Consider the following 17,847-nt stretch of genomic DNA (forward strand, 5'->3'; position numbering starts at 1 on the left):
CATTACAGCAAATAACACTAATGAACATTTTTCTTAGAATTTTTCACACAATTTTTCAATTATATAATTTATAGTACAGAAAAAATGCTGTTGTACTAGCAGAATCTAATTAGAAATATCTTATTAATTCAACAATGGTATTAATGAAACAAAAAGATTAAAAGTCAATAATAAATATAGTTGAATCAATTATATATGTTAATGACGGTCCATGACGGTATTTAATTAAAACTACGTTTCAATTTAACCTGTATTTTAATTTGTATTACAGCATTTTTTTCAGTGAGGTAAATGAAATATGAATTGCAGTTTATCTTCAATTTATTTTTTTTCTTCACTATCCTTTATCTCTCTAATTAACCTCTTATAAGACTTGAAGCTTGTATAGAATGAGAATTGAGATCGAATCCAGAAACTATTGATTACAAGTCAACGTAAGTGTAACGGGATAACAGTGGAGCTCTGCGTTACTTCTCAATTGTGCAATTTATACAAATTTCAGAATTTTTCAAAATTTTTACTTAATTTTATAACTTTAGAAAATTTCAACATGAATTGGAACAATTTTCAAAAAAATGCTGAGAAAGTTTATATCTTTTTCAAAATTTTTTATACATATGTATGTGCGCGCGCGCGCGCGCGCGTGTGTGTGTGTGTGTGTGTGTAAATTCTAAAAAATTCAAAGATTTTTTATTCTATACTCTCCAAAAAAACTTATAAAACTTGAAAAAGTTCAAGAATTTTTCAAAAATCTTTATAAAATTAAAACACGAAGTATTCTTAAAGAAATATGAGAATTATTAACGATTACCTTGAAGTTCCAAATCCAATGTCGGGTGGCTTAGCAATGAGCATATTGTGTATCGCCATAATGTTTGGTCCCGTGAAGCACTCGACTATGTCAATGATCTTCTCGTTTTCAATATAATATTGACGGAAGACTGGATCTATATGTATATCCTGTATTTTATTTATCGATTTTCTATCTTTCACATCGTACATTACTATCATTCCATCTCGCGAAACCTTGCCTTCGGCGATTTCGTCAAATCTGAGAAATAAAAAGGAAACTTTATTCAAAATACACAGCTTTTAAAATGGATTCTTTTTCAACGCGTAAAAATATGGAGATGCGATTAGCCATTGAAATTCGCACACGATATCTGTAAAAACAAAGTTTATATCTACAATGTATTGTATGCCGACATTTCAGATATTCCGTATTGAATGATCGATCATCTGTGACATTATAGCCGATCGCAGTATTTGCGCGCGTGTTAATATCAGTCAGGTAAATTTACTGAAATGTCGAACATTTCAATAACTCTGCTAGATTACTGCCGAGTTACTCATAGTGTGGACTGTCCACAAGATTATTCCGATTAATATCTTCGCAACAATTTACAGTTTAAAAATTGTTTAATATGCATCTTCATATCCATATACATGGAATAAATATTTTATGCGTTTGTAAAAACAGGTCAAAGAAAACTCAACAATTTATATATATTCGATATTGCGTAAGATTCTCTTCATATATAAATTCTATATAAAGTTACACAGTAAAAATATTTTATATTTATGTTAAAATCGATCTTTGTTTAAATTTTTATGTAGAATTTTTCAAATACCCAAATTAATATATAATCATGTTATTTGGATATTTTGTTTTAAATTAATATTCAATATTTCTTATCGTTAAAGTAACACAATTGATAGCTTAAGTAAAAAAATAACATAAAATTAATGTAGTTTTAAAACGTAAATTCTTAGAACAAATGAATAAAATATACGTGTTAATTTAACATATTAAAAATATTAATGTTTCTAAAGAAACATATGTTATCTGTGTTACTTTTTCTTATATATTCATTTTGCGTGTAAAATTTAATTTTATATATTGTGGATTCACAAAATTACAACAAATTGTATAGAAATATGCAAATACAAAATACACAAATTAACACAAAAATTTGGAAAATATAAAATATGTATTAGATCTAATACAAAATTTTTTACTACGTAGATTTCCAATAATTAGCTCAAAATGCTAAAAAAATATCACAATTAACGCTTGATGCGCTCGTATTGCAAACTAGGTATACCTTTCGTGACATTTGTCAAGCACATCTTGCGGTATGAGACGAGGAAACACTAAATATCCATTCTTCTCGTAGAATATCCTTTGGTTTATCGTAAGACGATTGACGTAATCTTTTGTGTAGCGAAAAGGTAATGAAGTCATTATTGAATTTCCTTATTCGATGCTTTTAAAATCGGATCGACAGTTTCACTTCTATTTGCACTAATGCTATTCTGAAACAAAGAAAATTTACTTTACATATGGATAAAAAAATTATCTTTTGTATAAAATATAAATCGGCTGTTTATTATCAAAGAAAATGTTTCCCGAATCCCAAAAAACATAACGCAAAAAAGATTTTTATAATAAATCTCTAATTTATTATAAAAAAAATAGTGGCCATATGAGAAATAAAGGAGATGACTAATATTGTGTCCATTCACATCTGTATCATCATTGACGATTATCGATTTGTGAAACGACATAAGTATTTACAAAGGCATTCAAGCTAGTCTCGCCGTGTTTCGTGTCCCCTAGGATTTTCAGAATTGTCGTTGTTTAAACTATACAAAGCGCATAAAAGTATCATTTCATAGTGGTCTCTCTTGCAATTTCCACTTTATGAATATTTATTGTTCGTTGCGGAAACATCGCATTTCGCAGTGGCTTTAGCAAGCAGTATAATTCATAAATTTATAGACTAGTCATAGAGAGAGGAATCGATTTTAGCTTTAGCTATTTTTCTAATAGCACACAATCTTTTGTTACGTTGTGCTTCAATCAGAAAAAAGATATACAGTATAAAAAACCTTTTGTACTTGAATTGAAACCGTTATTTTTAAGGTAGCCGAATATTAGTTTATAGATAAATAGACAACGTAAAAAATATAATGTAATTTTAAAACGTAAATTTTAAGATAAAATGCACGTGTTAGTTTAACACTATAAACGTTTATTTTACTGAAGAAATATGCTTCCAAATTGTGCTTCCAATATTATTTTTTGCGTTAATGTTTTACATAACATTTGTATTACTCTCATATATTTATTTTGTATTAAATAACACAAAAGTTTTAACGGACCGTATTGAAACATATAAAATGTTTTAAATTTAACACAAAGTTTTTTTTATTGTATATGATCACAGATTGTCGAATATATCAGCTTTTTTACTCGAAGGCTGAAATAGAAACATACTTCAAAAAATTTTTTTATATTTTAAATTACGTAATGTAACTTTAATAGTGTAACTTTAACCATCTCTCGATGGAACACTATTTCTGAAAGAGCAACAAAACTTCCGATCCCGCCGATTTTGCCATGAAAAAAGGATATGGGTACTTTCCTTAAAAAAAAGAGGGGGAGGGAAGGGCTCATAAAATCCTAATGCTTAAGTAATTTTAAAATGATCGAAAGAATTATCGGAAAGATCGAGAGTAAAATGCCTATGCTATTGTCAGATTTTGCAGCTCGTCGATTTCGCACTCAACTCGATCCACGTACTTATACCTGTCGAAACAGATTATACGCTGTCAATTTCCTCTCGACGTTTCCTGGACGCATGTTGATACGAAAGCAATAATCCAATAACCGATGGATTAACCCGTTATACCCCATTTGAGGACCAATGGTGACGAGTAATTATCGGTCTGTACGAATTGCATGCCGAGATTAGATTAATGTCAAGTTCAATTTTATTCAAGAATTTTAACGAGAGAAATCCTTATCCTATTGTAAGCAAATGGAGACAACCGAAAATTAACCGAGAATTAACCGAAAAGAACTTGTTACTGGTATATGTTAAGAAGCAATTTACAATATTAATTTGTATAATATTAATCAATGACAAACTATTTGTGAATTGAATAATATTGTAAAACATTTTTCGTATTTTCAATTGATGAAGATTTCTAAAAAAATACTTTTAATTTTTTTAGGTTTTATAAATTAACATACTTTTCTTTGGGAATTAGAAAATAAAAAATCTTAGAATATTCACACACTGAAAAAAAATTTGGTGGTAATAATCAAGCTAGATAGTTATTAAAGTTTCAATAAAATAATTTCAATCAGATGTTCAGTTAATAAAATCAAAATCAATTAAACATTAATTTTACCCTTCTAAATATTTAGTAATTATTCCCACACGATTGACTATTATTATTATTATATTTGAAAACACTAATTAAATATTGCAATACGCTAACAAAATACGTTTGTATGTACAAAAAAGGTATAGACTTTTTCTACATTTTTAAAAATTGTTTTATTTTCAATCGTAAATTTTCAATTATAAAAAAAATCTAAGAATTTTGAAAATGGAATCATATAGAAATTGTAAAAAGTTTTTGATTTATAAAAATTTTGAAAAATTATAGGAAGAATATAAAGAAAATTGTTCACCATGTGAACATTTAAAAGAGGGAAAGAATTTATTCTTTATAATTCCAATTCGCGGAGTGCGTCAATTATTCTTATGTCGAAACGATAGGTCAATGATTTGCGAGAGTACGCGCTGTTTCGAGAGTAAGAACACGATTCTCGTGCGGCCCGGCACCCCGGAAGCGTCGATTGCGCGCGTCGATGAAGAGGCGTCGCGACGCGCCGACGTGGTCGCTCTCACCCGTTTCCTCTCTCCCTCGCTCTCCTTACCCGTCGACTTCAGCACGTGGCATCAAAGAGAAGGATATACATCGGGGTGGTCGGTCTTCCCGGCCAAACGGCGACGACCCTCGCTCGTCGTCGTTCATTCGCGCGCGCGGATTCGAGAGTCTCTTGTGAAAGTCGAATTAACACCATCCCGACCGGTCGTCTCGTCGATCCTAAGTGAATAAGCCAAGTACCAGGCAGGGCGATTGAGGCAATTCCAAGCGTAGTTTTAGACCAGACGGTGTTTCGTCGTATGGAATCTATCGCTAAGTTCGCGCTAAAGAGATCGGTATCGTTACCGTCTGGATCCTCGATCATCGCTCGCCGGCACGAACAATGAACATGAAAGTCAGTTGATATTACTCCTCGAATGATCTTGGGATGGATACGTCATTGGGTAAGCTTGGAAAATCTGTCTTATTAAAAATTACAGATTTTGTCAACTAAATCTCTTTAACTCGTAAGAAAAAGGACTTAACTTGGAAATCCAAAAATTATGACACTTTGATGATACATCAAGAGTATCCTGATATATAAAAACTATTTCCTTCCTATCTTGAGAAAGTAAAATCGACCCCTGAAAATTATTTCATTTTCCTTTTTTGTTTTATTATTCATCAACAAAAGCAGATAAAGCAACATTTCCCAGAAAAAATTCATTTCCTTTAATGAAATTTATCGATTAGAAAATGCATTTATTTATGAATAAAACAAAAACGAAAAGCTAAATCACAATTTTCAGGAGTTGATTATATTCCTTCAGAATTCATACAGCAAAAGAAATAATTTGTTACATATCAAGATGTCTATGTGTTGTCAAAGTTACATAATTTTTTGTATTTTCGAGTAGAGAGGAGACCTTCCCCTATCAGCTGTGTTTCAAATTTGCTGGAAGGTTAATCGGTTATACAAACGACATGTTAGAACGGGCTTGATTCTTAGCGTAATTAGCATAAGCATGTAAGTAACGATACAAATTATTTATTCCGAAGAAATAACTATAATTCAGTTTCGAAACTCGTAATAAAAAAAAAAAAAACAAGCTTGCGCCGCATTAAAAATGAACTTCTCGCGCGAAAAAAGGGGGGATTCTTATCTGCTTCTTTCCGAGATCTGCCCTTCCATTAGCTCGATAGTTTATTTCGTAAAAATCTAATTCAGTGGCACGGCAAAGGCGCGGAGTATATATCAACGTGTCGCGAGCCACTTGTACGCTCGCCCCGGAGACGTATTTTTAGCGAGTGCCTACGTCGGCGTCGTACATGAATTAATATACGCTAACGCGAACAATAAATTTTTCTCACAATAGCGCACTTCGAATTACGGGAGATCTCGCAGATCGGCTCTCACACCCGCTTACGATAAAAATTATTATGCAATTACAGTTTCAACTCGACGAGGCGTGTCTGACGCGCGTTTCCTTTCGTTCGCCGTTCTTTTTTTTAACCCGATAAAAATTTCATTCATCGCAGTCACGCGGAGGAAACCCTTTCGCGAAAACGAGAGCCCTTCGCCATTGATGTTGTTGTTCATTGATGTTGGTCGCGATGTGGCGATTAATTTCTCAAATTGTGACGGAACGACAAAAGTTCCTCCGGCGGAAGAACGCGAGAATCCTCGGCGGTGGGATCATCCACGCGCGTATCTGCGAGAATAGAAACGAGTTTACGGAGGCAGGCAGACAAAATCGATATACATCGCGTTAATAATGAAGCGGCAAGGTCTATAACCTTCCGCAAGCGAGTCGGAATCGACCTTTCTCGTGGGGGATATAAAGACAATCTGTCTCTCTTTCTATTTCACTCTCTCGCTCTATCACTTTCTGTGCGTGGCATTTCCGCGGACGCAACCGACCGCATTCGCGACCTTTTGTTCACGCAAGTGTGCGACTTCTGGTTTCTTCTTCTCTCTCTTTTCTCTCTAGGCGACAGTTCTACACTCTTAGAGAAATACTGGCAGTATTAAATTGGCTAGTGATTAATTACCAACAGTGCCTTTAATGCCCAAAATAAGCAATTAATCACTGATCAGTGCTACTGCGAGGGAATTTTCATTCAAGTGATAATTCAAGTTTAGTATAGTTTTCGTAATGAAAATTTTGAGATAGCTTAAAGTAATTTAATAAGATTTTATTTATATTAAAATAGTATACAATTATTTTAACACCTTGCAACCTATAAAGTAAAAAAAAAGTTGAAAAAAATTCTTAATTTTGTAAGAGAATTTTCATACAGAGTAGTGTTAATATAAGAAAAAAATATAAGTAATACTCCAGGATTAATACCGTATTAAATGTGTCTGTAATCGGGCAACCCTCGACGTGCAAAAATCCTAATCCCGTCTGCTGTGAATCGCGTGACAACTCATCCGATTTTAGTTGTAAATGTCACGAATCGAGATAAATATATGGATCGTATGGCCGCAATGAGGTGAGTTTCACCTTATAATTGCGACTTTTTACGCTGGATATACGAGGGGATTAGCATCGATAATTAAGCGATTAATTGCATGATATAATTACAGGATCTCTCGATGCTCTCGGCTGCTGATCTCGTTACGCTTCGCATACCGAGTTACCGTTGTTATCCATTATGCGCCAATTGCAGATTTTTCATTAATCTCGAAAACATGTTTTCCATTCGTTCGCCATGCAAAATTCTTCCCACTTCGTAAATTTATAATCTGGTTGAAGCAATATCAGATACTTATTTTCACCAATAGGATGTTTAATCTTAATCGCATTCCGGTTCTCCGCTCTTTCTCTAGTATTTTTCATCAAAAAATACGGATAAAGTACGAAATATCGCAATTATCCAAAATTATTACATATCAAGATATGAATAGCTGCAGTGGTAAGAAAAAAAAATGCGAATTTATATACAGAGAATTCCATATTCTCTGTAATATGTACACTGAAAAAACAGTTTTATTGCACAATCTAAAAATTTAAGGACTTGAAAATTGTTTTACTAGGCTCATAAAATAATTATATAGAATGTTCAAGCGTGATGAGCAAAGCTACAAAAAAATGTTGACGCTCTAGCAACCAATTTGAATGTTTACTTATTTTGATGGCACAACAAAATTATTTTCAGATCTGCATTTAAATTTTTAAACACTTCAGCAAATTTATTCCTTTATATATATACATATATTTTTGTAATTTCGAATTTTTCACGCATTTTTATCTTAGTCGCCTTCACGTCATTTTAATAACTTCAGGATCTCGTTAGTCCCTCTTTGACTTATTGTGAAATGTAATACGTGGAACTCGAGTTTTGATGGAAATGTATTTTCCGCCACTTATTCCGTTGATTCTTCGGAAAGCGGAGTCGAGATTTCGACCCATTAAATTACGTGCTTGATTGGCGGCGCCTCATTAGGCAACCTTGGTAACAATTATATCTTATGTCTTATGAGAAGAAGATATTACACAGGTAACGTGAAACATCTTGTATTCTCTGCGAGATGCTAATGATGATCTCGCAAACATGCGTAAGCAAGACATATTGGGACACCCGCAAAAGAATCGAAATATTGCACGAGATTGAAATTACAGTCGTGAAATTACAATTAAATGCGGAAGATGCAATTATACAAGGTAGTTTTTAAGTATTTTATAAAAGATTTTAAAGAATAATTCCTCATAATTTAAGATGAAACTTTCATATGATCATATGTCTGAAACGGCTTAGTTTCAAAGATACAGGAGATGTCAAAGTTGAAGAAAAGATTGCGTTCATTCCAAAAATTTCGAAAACTATTCGAATTATTTTGATAAAAGTGTATAGTTCGACATAGATTTTTTCAAGCTTGAAATTTTTTTATTGTAACTGGGATAAATCAATCTAAAGTCTCTTTATTATTTTCGACAGTATAAGTCATTTTCGAGAAAAAAAATTTTTTCGCTCAACTTTGACTCTCTATATAGTCTATATCTTTGAAACTAACCCGCTTCGGATATAGTCATGGGAAATTTTCGTTTTGAATTAATGTGAGACACGACCTAAAGTCTTTTAGAATAACTTAAGAACCACCCTCTATAAAACTATATGTCATTGAATGATTAAATTTCAAGTTGAAATACGTTCTCTATCTCGCGATCAATTCTATTTTCGCTATAGCTATAATCGCGCGACTTCGAGATGGAAGAGATTTAATTAGTTTGGAAAGCGGTGCCGCAAACCCTCGCAATGAGTTCTCGTTCAGAAAGACCAACGCGGTGGTGTGCGGTTGGTAGAAGGAAGTTTGTGGACGAGAAAAGAGCGTACGACGCGACACCACACTTGGCCAGCATGCAGAACGGGACTACTTGGCTAGACTTTCAGGCACCTCCGTTCGACGAAGGAACGATGCCCGGCTAGACGCGCTGTCGTGCCAAGGTCCGCAAGAAAAATATCACCATCATCCGTATTATCTCAACGAATGCGTTTGCTCTCCGCGATTCTACCCACCAACCCACCGGAAATGATAGCGCTCCGAAACATTAGCGAGAAGAACGTGGCTAATTTTTTTTTTTTTTTTTTTTTTTTACAACCAAACGATTCTCGTAATTTCTGGTTAGACAGAGAATTTTCGATTTGTATGCAAAAATACGATCCCATGACCTATCTTCCTCCCCTTTCCCTTTGTATTTCACTTTACGACGCGATATTTTGTATCTCGTGCTGGCTCGTTTGTAAAACGGTTGCCCGAGGATACATTCGCGCAATATCCATTTGTTGTTGGAATATACTAAAGGGTATATTCTTTCGCTCTCGGTTCACTCGCTTTTCAGGGAGTATTGTCGATTGTCTCTGCCCCGCGTTTCACGAGGCGAAATAATATGAAAGGGGTCTTGCGATATTTCTTTCCTTCTCATAGAAATGCGCGTCAGTTTTTCCTCTTACCCTTGTATACATAAAAGCGCGTTGCTCTCTGACGGCAAGTATCTTGAATCCACGCTACTCTCGTCGGCAAAAGTAGTTAGCCGATGAAGCAGCTTTGTCGTGTTGATTTTCTGTCGCGCGCGCTACGCTGTTACGCTTGAAGAATCTTAACCGATATAAATTCTTCCTTTGATCGTCGCGGTAAAACGGAAATACCACGAATAAAACTTTACATCGCGTTAAACGCGCTCTTAAACGACGTCATCCTCGGAACTTATATCCACTTATTGCACATAATCCTCTCGAGTCAAATAATTGGAAGATACGCATCGCACACATGTGTCCCGCAAAGGGATTGTGTGTCTTACAAGTAGATTCGAATCTATTTACGCAATTTCGAACTCTCTCGAAGAGTATCTCGGAAAAGAATCCAAGTCGACTCAAATATGTTCGACTTCTTTATGTGTGTGTGCGAATATTTTATTAGAAATATTTCTAGTAAAGAGAAATTTATTTATTTATTTCATTCTTATACAATACTTTGAATATTATTTGTATAAAAGATGCAAGATAAAAACTATTCGAATCCTCACCGGCGTTTATAATATAAAAATTCGAAAGTAATTAATCGGTATCGAAACATTATTTCTTACAACTATTATCGAATCTTGGAAAATGAAATTAATTATTGAATTTGATTTGACCGTATCTACACGCGTCCTTCCGCATCTGCCGCGTGTCCTTGTAACATCCTCTTAATCTTGCAGTCGTAACGTGATGCGCGCGAGCAGCCGATTTCAACTCCGAATTTAACACCTTCGGATTTGTTTTCCTTGCGGCCCCGTGAAATGGGTAGTATATTAAAGAAGAGTTGCAGATGTACCGGATCCCCGAGGTGCTGGACGGTCAGTTGTAGTAATAACTCTGCAGTCGCTGGCAGATGCGAAAGGCCGGGGGAGTAGCCGCTTAATCAATATTAGTAGATGGATCGTGAGTGCCGCGACATTCTCCTTCTATTTCCGAGGGAGCACAGAACAATGCAGAATAATATTATAATTGGTCTAGCGAGATATCAACGTACGGATAAGATCTTATCCGTCGTAATATACTCAGAAACGATTGAAATATTAACGGTAGGGAAAGATTGCGTGTCAAGGCATCGTGTCGGGCTTCTGCTTCCTGGGCCAAGGTCTCCCGTGTATTTTTCCCGGATGACCGACGTTTTCGAAGCAGTTTCCTCTGCGTATTTCACGGAGCACACATGTGAGAGTTTGTTCCACAAACACTCGCGTGCGGTTCGACAAATAACTCGCGCACTGACTCACGTCACGGTCAGATATCCCCGAGCTTTAAGCCGAATTTATCCGCCGAAAATTTCATTTCGCGATCCAAACCGCAAAGATCCATTCGAGATGTGTATGTCATAACGAACTTTCAGTCGCAATCACGGAGTGCTTATTTTAGAATAGGACACGTTACCGACAGGCCCAGGATAAAACGCACATTAATAACTTCGTAACTCGTAAACTATTCCAAGATCAGCTGTTCGCATTGCCTTTCTTCTACATGTCAATTGCTAGTGGTACACATATGTACTTAAAAGATATTTAAAGATTAAGTTTTTGTAAACTGGACCAAAAGTATTATTAACATTTACATAAGTTGGTGTTTAAATAGTCATCATATTTGCAAGCGTTTAAGGATATCTATAGTATATAATATCAAACTTATTAAAATTAAAAAGTTGCAAAACTTTTCTTTTTCTAATCTATTTTTTTATTCTATTTTTTATATTTCTTTATTTATTCTATTTTTTCAGTGAAATGAGAACATATAAAATGGGATTTTTTTAATTAGAGGAAATTTTGTAAATGTAATAACAGATTCTTCTAAGGATGTTATAAAACGGCAGATGGTATCCTAAAAAAAAGTAAATTTAAGTTTTACTGTATTGTTGAAAAATGTACAGTTAATAAACAAAGTAAACTCGTAACATTGAATTGCAGTATGCTAAAGTGATTCATTAATGAGTTTATTTTTATAATGTAAGGAAAACAGTCACTGATATTTCTCTATATGAATGACAATTTTTTCAACCTGGTAGCCAGAAAAGGAATTATATATTTATCTCCCTTGATTCAGAATCTCCTAATCTCAATTCTCTATTCTCAATTTTGACAAAAATCGATTTATAGGAATTTCTCAAATGATCGATTTATTTACATAAATTGATATTTAAATAGTCATTATATTTGATCGCATTGGACATTTGTCTGCAATATTTATCCGTGCACAAAGAAATACTGAGGAAACTTGCCGAGCAAATCTCGTCGTTATCAGGTCGATGCGTGGCACAAAGAAGTCGTGGCGATACGTCGATGCACCTTGAAGGAAGCGTGCCAAGGTTATCGTGGTCGATGCACGTGGAGGACGGGTGCTTTCCGGAGTCGTCTGGTAACGTCCGGAATCATTCTATTGGATCCCTTCGATCCCTCGAATTATTTCCTATATGAAATTTCTTTTCCCCCCGACCAATTGAGGAAACTGAACGAGTCAAACATTGAGCATGACCACTCGAAACAGACGGAATAAAGGCGAGTCGAAAAGAGCACGAAGGCGGGCGGCGTTATCCTTCGACGGCTGACTTGACGAAACTAGGACATGCTATGGAATCGATATGTCAGTTGTTCCGTCCAGTTTCAATTCGGTATTCCGGATCAATATCGTTGGTTAGATTGTGCAAACCGAAGCTCATCGTTATTAAAAAGATAAAATGAGGGGGCGGAGAACGGAGAAAAGGAGGGAGCGAGGAAAAATACAGAAGATTTCTCAAAAATTAGGGCGCTTGTGAATCATTAAAAAAAATCCATGCTTCTTGCATAAAGGCTATTCCTTATCTGATTGTGAGACGAGTTTCGTGCGGCAGAGAACGTCTCGTAAGAAATTTGCGCGCACCAGGATTTTAATTTTGACTTGGCGTTGTGCATCATTGTTGAAAAATTACTAAGTAAAATTACAAGTGGGCGAGAGACGATCGAATTTCGTTGAGAATACGTCCCTACATTTCGTACGTCTGCTTCAACTGCTATACTTTGTGTGGTCAGTGAATTGATTACTTAAAGTTAAATTGCTAAGTCTATATAAACCGTCTGTCGTCATTAGAAACTGGGAAAAGTCATCCCCCATTGTTTGTTTCACTTACAATTAGCTTAAAATATAAATATTTCTGATGGAGAAAGACTCGCTTTTATGAATCTTAATTTATAATCGAATTTATAATCCTTCTCGGACGAATACTTCACTGTTCCATCTCACGTTATTTTAACGCATATTATAAAGTCGTATACAAAAGTTAAATAGCACACGTCAGTTTAATGTCCTGGGACAAACACAATTATTGCAAATAGATGGAAACTGAGAGCTAGAGTTCCGAAAAGGTACCCCTTAATCCCTCGAGCATCTGCGATGCGAGAATCCGTAGCCGCGGCACCTGTGCAAATGCGGGTAACGGTTTTCGTTATAATACGAAATACGAGATGGAAACGGATACACGTAGGCATTACGCGGCCGGTACCTACTTTGTAATTGCGATATTCTTCAGACCCTTATAAGCACGAACGCAGCACTCACGTGGAAATATACTATTGATCGTCCAATATCCGTGGCAACCGAGAATACATTAGGATGTTCGTCGATTGACACGAACACGTGGCGATTCTTTTATTATTCAACGAAACATCTGATTTCCACGTGGAAAGTGCCACTACCAATAATGGGCGGATATATGCACTTGTCCGAATAATTCATGAGCGATCACACCTAATGACTAAGAGGAAGTTGTTGAGTGCATACTAATCGGATAAATCTCGTATCTTATAAATGTACTTAATAATTTAATATAAGCAGCATTTAGTATGAACTAAAAAAATATGAACTAAATAAAATATGAGTAATATAGACAAAAATTTTTACAAGTTTTATCTTGTTTTGCGCGTGTTGTTAACAACACTTAAAGTCAATAAAACTACCGTTAATTTTTGATCAATTTATGCAACAGATAATAATGTAATCACGTGCAATTTTATTCTGAACTTTTATATTTTTATAAAAAAAAGATTTATTATCGAATATTTTATATTCATTGTATATATTTGCAATTATTATAAAAATTAAATCAATATTTTTATAAGATCTATTAAGCTTCATTGCATCGCAATTTTGATTACAATAAATAATATTAATGTAAAGTATTTATGATAAATAATTGTAAAAATAATAATTAATAGAAAGAAATATACGTTAAATGCATAAATAAATTCAAGCCAGTTCTATTTCGACGTCCTTATCTTTCCATTATTATTTATTAATTATTAAATATTTGATTCTTTTTTCAATAATTTATTAATAAAAGAAATATTAGTTAACGGTTCTTTATATTTTTATAATAATGTTTGTAATTCATAAACGTAACACTCTCAAAAGTGATACGATTTAAAAGACAGGCAAGGTCGGTAGCATAAATCATATCTTTTGCAACACGTTACAAAAAGACTTATAATAAATTAATTTGTTATGTTGGTGAAAGATCAAACATATAATAATATCTGAAACATCAAGTTACAATTTTCAACGTTCGTTTACGACGTTCATTAAAACAAATCAGTACCAAATGGAAAATGTAATAAAAAAAAATAACTCAAATAGAATACGCACTCAACAACTTCCCTACTTGAGAAATATTCCGTGATTATAACAGCGATCACGATCACGATCGAAACGCGTAATAAAAAGGCAATCATGTGAGCAGCGGTCGTAGAAAATAGCTCTCAGTCGTAGGAAATAAGAACGTCATTTCGCGATCGTCAGACTGGTTATTCGATTTTCCTACTTTCTTCTTATTTCTTGAATAAGCCTCAATGTGATTAATCACGAGAAAGAATTTTAAAAATGTAAAAATAAGGAACACGAATAAAATCCTCAGCATTTCATGTATTATTAAAGTTTTGTGTTTTATTAAAACGCAAAGCGTAAGTTCGTCGATGGTAACATTACGATGATACTCGGTACTTCGAAGGAGAACTCGCGCGTTATTCCTTCGGGTATCCCTTTGTATCTCGTTCATTTTATTCGCCTCATTTCTATTCCCCTCGCTCGTTCAAGCACCGTGGTGTGGTTCACCCGCGATATCAGCTAGGAGCATTCGCTATCATTGTATAACATTACAAAAAACCAGACGGCATTATGGATAGTAGTGGGTGGACACGAAACCGCTTTCACATCGAAAATATAATAAAAAAAACCTGAGCATAAAACGCGAGTCCCCCTCGCAAGGGCGCGGAATCTCGGAATGACAATTTTTACCTCTCCCACCCTCTCTTTCATCTCTCTCTCCCATTTCTTCTCAAGGACCCTCGAGAAAATATTCAACCGATCATCCATCTTGCCTCTAACTGTTTCTAACGTGTACAATTTTTTTAATATTTTTTTGCTGAATATTACTATCTTTTTGTCAGTGACTGCAAATCTAAAATTAAAATTTGAAAAGTCAAAATAATAACTCTAATGGCTTATATGTAAATAATTAAAATTTTATACGTAAATCCTTTAGGCTTTTGATTTCAAATCTCGATAGTTGAGATTTAAAAAAAAAAATAGCGGATTCAATATCAAAGAAACTTTACTATTTTTTTTCGAAAAAGTTTCGCTCTTATAAGCGAAGCTCAAAACTAACAACGAGGATGTGACGAGGAATCTCCAATGTAAATAAACAGCAAATATAAAGTTTCAGTTAAATAAAAAAAATTTTTCAAAATTTCAAGTCATTTTGATCGCTGAAAGAATCTATTATTTTCAAATTTTAAATGTTTAGTGCAGATTTAAAATCAGCGACCTCAAAAATGTTAATGTAAACATTTCCAGGACATGTTTTTTACTTTTCGCTTTACAGCATAAATTTTTTTTAAAAAAGTGTTAATTTTAGCTGATATTTTATTTATAATTTATTAACATCAATGTAAAATATTTACGTATTTGTATTGTTCATGCATACATATGTACCTTAGGAAAGGTACTAAATATGTTACATAAAAATAATGAAGAACAAAACCCAGAAAAAAATTATAAAAAGGCGGATATCTACAGCAAAGGACAAAAAACTATGTCAGTTAAAATTAAACAGCTAATTACATGTTAAATACATTCTAAATTATTCTGTGCTTTGTTTTAAAGCACGAGAACATTTTGAATGAGAAACATTTCACGGCGATCAGTGAGTGATTTGCAAATCTGACACTACCAACGTAAACCAAATATCACGAATTTATAATTTCACACGTGCTTGACAGAATCGAGACAACATACAACTCGCTCCTTTCTAGATGAATTCGCACGTGTGATACGATATATCGCGACGTTTATTCGTTTCGATACGAAGCTGCGAACGTTGTGTCGACGCGCATAAAACTTGTTAAAATAGACACGTGAACGAAGACACGAGGATTTCCCCCCGTTCGTCTGAGGGAAAAACACTCGCGGCACCCATTTCCGTTGTAGTCTCGTTAAGGGTCGGTCGATCCGTCATTTTCGAATCGATCCAGCTGATAAAAAGAGCACAAGTTAGAGGGAGAGGGTGTAAAACCGAGTGCGGGACGACCGCGTAATTTGTCGCTGGGGTTACCCTCGTCATCGCTGGATCTCCGTTCGATTTTCTCATTATCGCGTTTCAAGAAGGAGAGAATCCGACAAGCGCGTCAGCGAGCACGCCTCGCATCTACTACTGAAAATCTCAGGCCGATATCTGATTTATATATAAGACGGTCGGTGATAAATTACATCGCGTTACATCACGAAGCATTAGGATGATACCCATGGTAGATAATAATTGCCCGCTTGGATTAGAACGAATTAAATGCGCTGTGCAATGCGTTGTAAATTATAAGAAAAAATCTTGCTTGACAATTATGCATAGAGAAAATTTATTGAGAAAAATATTTTAGTTGTATTATGTTTAATAGACATTTAAAAATATAATCGCGCACATAAAGGAAGGAAATTAATTCATGTACATGTTTAAAAAAATGTACCATAATACTTCAATTAGAAATATTGCAACATGGAATATTACACATTCAGCATGGCAAAATAACGAATCAAGCGATTTTAAAAATAATCAAATATTTATATCTCAAATTTGGATCTGTCTAATTTTTGATAAATATTATTTTCAAAAATTTTATGTTAACAAAATTGCTACGGAATAGCGAATCACCTTGATGCAATTATTGCGTTATTATATGTTTGTGTCTATTTATAACGCCATTATTGTGCAACGTTTTCATAATTTAATCTATCGGGATTCCATCCGTTAAATCACGCGGAATGACGAAAATAGCTTCCTAATCATTTTTTGATGACATGAAAACCAGCAAATTAATTAACGCGTACGTAGAACAACTCTGAGCGCTCATAAAACGAGCATTTATGTAAAATATGGAATCCACAAACTACATCTGCCAATTAAAGCATGTTAACGCGTAAAATCACGACGGTAGAAATCGATTATTGACAGCCTCGTTTCGAGAACAAAGAGGGCATTTCAATATCCTGATGTCTCTGGTTTAACACCCATCGGCTTTCTCGGCTTCGTATAATAATGACAAAATTCCTTTATCGCTGCTGCGGGGGATCTGACTCGTCGAATTAACTTCTTATCGCGGCCAAACTATATTCAAACCATAATTCGCTAAGTAATACTAAAATGAAGATCGCGGTCGATTAGGCTTAAGGTTTTGTTTATCTCGCGAGAATTGTGCTTCATAAAGTCGAAGGCACGAAGGTGCGCTTACATTAGCATTTTAATGAATTCGAGTTATCAGTGAGACGAGGAGCGGATCAAAAATAGCGTGCCAATACGCGGGTACGAAAACAATAAAGAAATCGAGTTTTGTATCGTTTCGTATATGCGAACTATGCCACGATGGCTCTTAAAAGTAGCACTGATTTTTACGACCGAACAATCGCGAGAAACTCACGAACGACACCAAAGAAGAGTCGGAGAAGTCGAAGAAATCATCAGACTATTATCCTCGTTGCGCTTTATAAACTGACGCTAGATCAGGAAGTTTTCTAGGTCGTACCAATCATTTTTATTGTAATTGGACGAAAGTTGTCCGAGTATTCAGGCGACACTTCTAGCCGCAACCTCTGAATTTATAACACGATACACCAATGTTTCTCTTTTCTCTCTTT

General features: G+C 34.6%; 2 protein-coding genes across 8 annotated transcripts in view; one reads left to right on the plus strand and one right to left on the minus strand.

Moving 5' to 3' along the window:
• The window catches only part of LOC105204439 (phytanoyl-CoA dioxygenase, peroxisomal), a 60,581-nt gene that overhangs the window by 1,290 nt on the left and 41,444 nt on the right, over positions 1-17,847 (minus strand). For 6 of the 7 annotated variants that reach the window (XM_011173512.3, XM_011173510.3, XM_026138156.2 and 3 more), the window contains 2 exons: positions 2,106-2,316; positions 812-1,051 (listed from right to left, as the gene is read on the minus strand). In XM_011173512.3, coding sequence (XP_011171814.1) covers positions 812-1,051; positions 2,106-2,245 — 380 coding nt within the window. In that variant the 5' untranslated portion in view covers positions 2,246-2,316. Of the gene's footprint in view, positions 1-811; positions 1,052-2,105; positions 2,317-17,847 lie in introns of those variants that run through there. The other variant, XM_026138155.2, reaches the window with a different exon arrangement.
• LOC105204438 overlaps positions 4,458-17,847 on the plus strand; it is a 34,048-nt gene continuing 20,658 nt past the window's right edge. Inside the window, exon 1 of the mRNA XM_011173508.3 lies at positions 4,458-5,129. The gene's annotated coding sequence lies outside the window, so the exon portion shown is untranslated. The remainder of the gene's footprint in view (positions 5,130-17,847) is intronic.

Source organism: Solenopsis invicta, chromosome 6, assembly GCF_016802725.1.
Source record: "Solenopsis invicta isolate M01_SB chromosome 6, UNIL_Sinv_3.0, whole genome shotgun sequence".
NCBI lineage: Eukaryota > Metazoa > Arthropoda > Insecta > Hymenoptera > Formicidae > Solenopsis > Solenopsis invicta.